We start from the raw sequence: 5,471 nt of genomic DNA, 5'->3' as shown, positions 1-5,471 counted from the left end.
TTTATTTTTGTGGAATCAAGTTTAAGGAGTCTCTCATTTGTAAAGTACTATAGTAAACCTGAAGTTTAACAAATAAAAACATTATCATTATCAAACCTAGTTAAAATATTTGTTTTGTATATTATTAGTATGATCCATGCATGATCAGACCATAATTTATTGAAGCAAAAATAAAAAAGGCAAACAATAGGTCAAGTCACACGTGAAACTATATTTAATATTCGCAAGTTTGAGCCATCTTTGTTAGATATAAGCTGTAAAATTACCCAGCTATTACATGTAATTCAATACACAACTTATTTTTAAGCCCTGTCCAACCTTGAAAAACCATGTAAATGCCAGGTAAAAATTACCACAATATAATGGGATTTTTATTAGCATACTTTGCATAATATAAGTTATATAGTACCGGCATTTATATAAGGATATTCAATTTAGAAAACAATAATGAAACAATAAATGCTTTCGCTTTCACAGGCATCAAAATTGCAAGAATAAGTTACATTCTGTGTCGGACATGCATTAAATAAAGTTCCGCTATAAGCAAACTAGTATTCTTTAGCAAGATCTGACCGCATGTTACATATACATATGTTCAGAATATTACCACCAGTCACACTCAACTCTTCTTAGAAGAATTCCAGAGCCTAACCAGAATGCCCTGCCTATATGCAACAGACTTTAGTAAATTGCATCGGTGGTTTCAGATCTTTGATCCAAACTCCATCAAGTAATAGGAGCCAAACTTAATTCCTTAATAGGATAATACCTTCTCGTTCGGAGTATTGTTCAAAGTAAACACAAGAAATACCTATCCTACAAAACTAGACTAAGCCTATTGAATCTTAATAGTTTATATCGACACCTCAAAACCAAACAGTGCTAAGTCCACTTTTCCAAAAAATGACATTTTTCAATTGCTGATTTTCCTGGACTTAGCTCTACATTTTGGTCTATTTGCCTTATCTCGAGGTGCTCTAGATCTCAAGACAGCTATGGACAAAACCCTGCTTTTTTTAGGGCATTTGAGAACTAAACAGAGCTGTGTCTACTATAGTGGACTTAGCTCTTGATAACTGCATTGTAAGTTGGGGCTAAGTCCATTTTTTGGACATAGCTCCTCTCAAAAAATATAATACAAAGCGTTAAGTCCATACCAGCCTCTATAATAACATAATAAAGGGGCCCTAAGTCCAATAAAATTGTTTCTGGTCCAGAAAATTGAGAGCCAAAAAGGGTTAAGTCCAAAAAAAAACCCCCCAAAAAAAATTGGGGCGGAGCACAAATTTTTTTATACCATCTAAATATGGCCTTCATTGTAACTTTGGTGGACCATAAAAACTAGACATCCTTGATGTAAGGTATTAGAGAAATAAAAAAAAGAAACAAAAAAAAAAATGTTTTTTGCGTTTTTCTCAAAACTAGAAAAATGGACTTAGCCCAATTTGGATTTCATGCGTCGATATTACTAAGAGTTTGAAGCAGGGAGTGGCAGCACAAGTGCAGCATTTCCTGAATAGCTTACAACAGGAAATATACATCCAGTTTACAATGCTGGCATGCTTCCGGATATATTTCATTTCAATTATCATGCCATGCATTAAATTTCCTCAGATATAAATTGATATGAATAATGGTAAATTAACGAAGAAATCAAATGTACATCAACTATTTTTTTTCTAGATTTGCGTCCCATGTTTAATAGCATTTCTCCTTAACTAATATTCCTAAATTTGAAAAATGTATCCATAGTCAGTTAATCAATTATTAATTGCAATCAATGCAATTCTGATTGAAATTTTCTACCCTAATGAGCCATATCATATGCCTCGATTACTTTATGTCCTTCATGCATAAAAATCTTTAAATTAATACATATTGAAACCTCATTATCGAATCAGTTTGTCTATAATTGGTCAACTGCCACAGGTTTTTAGTAATTCTGGTCTGTACTATTTAAAATCTCACGGAGGTAATTAGAATTCATTATAAAAATGTGTACCACACCCCCCACTTTAGAAAATATTGTACTTCACTACTTAAGAATGGACAGGGCCTTTTTGCAGCATACATCATGGAAACAAAATAATAGGAAAGTACTAAAGAATGAAGAAAAACGGCAAAATGAACTGCATTCATGTTATCTATTTTTATCATCTTTTTTAAATAAACAGTTTAATAATAAATCTGCTGCAAGGCCAGGAGTCATTTTACAATTTTTAACTTGTTCTTCCAAACTTGGAAGCGCTTTCGATACATCATAATCACTCGCAAAATCTTCCAAAATATTATCTTTTATATGATTCCACATCCAAATGGCTCTTTGATTTCTACGCAATGATTCAAAAGTCCCACTTTTAATCATTTCCTCGTGAAATATTTGCATCACGGACCACAGTTCAGAGATACCTTCTTCTGTTATAGATGACACTCTGCGTACCCGTTGTCTCCAAAAATTATGTTTACGTGGTATAAATTTCAAAGCGCTCGTGTATTCTGATTGTAGTCTTCTAGCAGCTGGAAGTAAATCGCCATCAGCTTTATTTATTACTACTAGATCTGTCATCTCTATAATCCCTCTTTTGATGCCCTGAAGTTCGTCACCACTAGCTGGTGGTATGAGCAATACAAATAAATCAGTCATGTCTGCAACCGCGACTTCACTTTGACCGACACCGACGGTTTCTACTATTATGACATCATAACCAGCGCTTTCACATAATATCATAGCTTCAGTAGTGTTTCGTGTTACACCACCTAGTGTACCCTGAGCAGGTGAAGGACGAATGTATGCTTTCGGATTACGAGACAAGTTTGTCATTCTTGTTTTATCTCCGAGAAGTGACCCCCCTGTTCGACTTGAAGAGGGGTCTACAGCTAGAATTGCGACTTTTAAATCATGTTTTTCAGTAAGGTAGCTTCCCATTGTTTCAATGAATGTAGACTTCCCTGCACCTGGGGGTCCAGAAAGTCCGATTCGAAAAGATTTTTGCGAAGATCTTGATGTTTCCGATATTACCAATTGTAGCAAAATCTGTCCCATCAATTTTTTCTGTTTATTTGTTGATTCAACTAAAGTTATAGCACGAGCGAGTGTGGCCCGATCTTTATTCTTAATTCCATTAGCAAGGTTTCGTATGTAATTAAATTCATAAGAGTCTTTAGGAAATGTCTTTGTGATGTCATAATCACCTGATAAAAATGCGTGCTTAGAGTATGGTTTTAAAGATTTGAATCGAACTGAAAGATATGGAAACGGCCGCAACGACAGCTTTTTGAAAATTAACATATTGGAAATAAAGAAAGTATTCCCTATCTAACAATCATTTGACCTGGAAAAAAAGATATGATTGTAAATGTAAGACAATTCATACAAAATGGAAATTCAATTTGAAATAAATCGTCATGACTTTGAAACTATTTTTAACAAGGACAGATTTTTCAGTTTCAGAAGTTGAATTTTCTATATTCAAATTTACAAATAAGTTTGTCAATATTGACATGAATGCAGAGAGAAACAATTCTTTTATAAAAAAAAATTTACAAACAAATCGTTTTGTTATCTTTCCAATTTCGAATGTTGATAATAAATATTGTTTAATACTCATTTTTATTTTCCATGAGCGAAACTTAGAATTTCTTCGATAACATTTCAAGCTTAATCAGAAGTTTTTTTGTGGAACTGTTTTTCTTTACTCATTTATAAATATTGTTTTAATTAAGACCACCCATTTTAATTAACATTTCCTCATTAATTTGTTTTGATAATCAGATGCCAAAATTTTAATAAAAATTAAAAATAGTGATAATAAGGACAACCAAAAATAGTGTGTTACTGGGAATGGCACAAAAAATAATAAATTTCGGAGCAACATGTGAATATCCATGGAAAATAAATACACACATTTTTATTATGTTATTTGTAACTTAAACTAAGATTTTATACTTAGTAGAATAGGCAAGTTTGAAAATTACACATCTAAACGAAGTTTGATGAATTTAACTGCAAAATTATAGTTCCAATATTCAAAACCAACCAAGTAAATAGCTGCAGCACTTTCTATCAAACGATACGATAGAATACGCAATAACAAAGAATGTTCTAATAAGGAGAGAATTTATATTGAAATGCTAGTAACCGACATGATTGGAATAGTTGACTTCGCAGAGAGCAATATTTTCAAATGAGAAGGATGAAACATCACCGATTTTTACTGAGAAGACAGGGAAACAATGATGTTTTACCAGAATCTACATCTTATTGTTTTAAATAATGTTCCTGTGGTCTTGCAACTTTACGCGATTCTTTTACATACGAAACAGGACATTGCATTTCTTGCCAACTGATAGGCAACATCAGTTCTCCGGCTTCACTACGTGCAAGAACAACACCGAGTCCATTTTCCGCTGTAGTTAACAAATAAGATGATGCATCACCTAGTGACAAAACTTTTGCTAAAACTACATCACCGGGACGAAAACATTTCGGAATTTCAACTTTTTCAATGTCCTTTGCACGTACGTCCTCACGTCTTATGATGCCTCGCAATGGCTCGGACAACCTCGCGTTATTAACGGCTGTAATTAAACATTTTGCAAAGCGACCGCTGATTCCTGTGACTTTACAAGTGACTATGGAATCGATTTGTGGGAGAAGTTGTTGATGGTGCTTGGATCGCACAGATACAGTAATTATATCCTTGTCATTTTGTTCGCTCCGAACCATGCCAGCTAATGATGCAAATATATATCCTCGTTTTACATAAGTTCCAAATCCTGCCCGATGGTGTTCAGCACTTGCGAGACGTTCCCCCGGCACACATATTTGACTGCTTTTCAATAGTTCTGCCATTTTTATTTAGAACTGTCTGGAACTAAAAAAATAATGAGCCATGAAAATATATAGGTAACTTAATATACTGATATAACTGTATAATGGCCAAATACGGGAATAAGCGTTTTCAATTCAATTTTTAATTTAAATCAGTAAATGAACAAACATGCAGAAATGGTCATACAGTCATAGAAGAGCATGGGGGTTTCAGAATGCAGGAATGTGTCATATTGAATTTCATCTAAACCTGCCTACATAAAAAAAAATATGCTGATCTACATGCTATGAATCAATCATTAAATGCTCATTTTAAGTCTTAAATTTTATCATTTCGTCGGTATATATAAATAATAAAAGTCAGCCTGACATCAAATTTGACAGGAACATGGGAAATCCCCCAAAATTCCAATGCATCCACATTGCCAGCGAGGGAGGCATGGCTTTTTCACAAGATCCAACGTGCTACACGAGCGACATATAGCGATAAGAAATATGAATATTGGGAAAAGTCGTTGTTTACAGATAATTTGTATTTTGAATATTTGTATTTACATATTTCAAAAACAATCATGTTATTTTAGATGAGGAATGCAAAATACTTTTGGTTTTAAGATGACAACACGGCACAAGAAAAATG

At 33.5% G+C, this 5,471-nt stretch overlaps 3 protein-coding genes across 4 annotated transcripts in view; 1 reads left to right on the top strand and 2 right to left on the bottom strand.

Moving 5' to 3' along the window:
* Nucleotides 1–5,471, top strand: part of LOC120330351 (E3 SUMO-protein ligase PIAS1-like) — a 140,310-nt gene that overhangs the window by 64,283 nt on the left and 70,556 nt on the right. The window lies entirely within an intron of this gene.
* LOC120329317 (methylmalonic aciduria type A protein, mitochondrial-like) lies at nt 59–3,293 on the bottom strand. The gene has a single exon (XM_039395906.2). It carries the CDS (start codon nt 3,287–3,289, stop codon nt 2,141–2,143), a length of 1,149 nt encoding a protein of 382 aa, XP_039251840.2. The 5' UTR covers nt 3,290–3,293; the 3' UTR covers nt 59–2,140.
* Nucleotides 3,333–4,874, bottom strand: LOC120329318 (exosome complex component CSL4-like). The gene has a single exon (XM_039395907.2). It carries the CDS (start codon nt 4,850–4,852, stop codon nt 4,259–4,261), a length of 594 nt encoding a protein of 197 aa, XP_039251841.2. The 5' UTR covers nt 4,853–4,874; the 3' UTR covers nt 3,333–4,258.

This window comes from Styela clava, chromosome 12 (assembly GCF_964204865.1).
Source record: "Styela clava chromosome 12, kaStyClav1.hap1.2, whole genome shotgun sequence".
Taxonomy (NCBI): Eukaryota; Metazoa; Chordata; class Ascidiacea; order Stolidobranchia; family Styelidae; genus Styela; species Styela clava.
This window is presented reverse-complemented; position numbering and strand designations above follow the sequence as displayed.

What these genes read in the sequence shown, in the direction of transcription:
- LOC120329317 (XM_039395906.2), bottom strand. Translation starts at nt 3,289, where the DNA reads ATGTTAATTTTCAAAAAGCTGTCGTTGCGGCCGTTTCCATATCTTTCA.
- LOC120329318 (XM_039395907.2), bottom strand. Translation starts at nt 4,852, where the DNA reads ATGGCAGAACTATTGAAAAGCAGTCAAATATGTGTGCCGGGGGAACGT.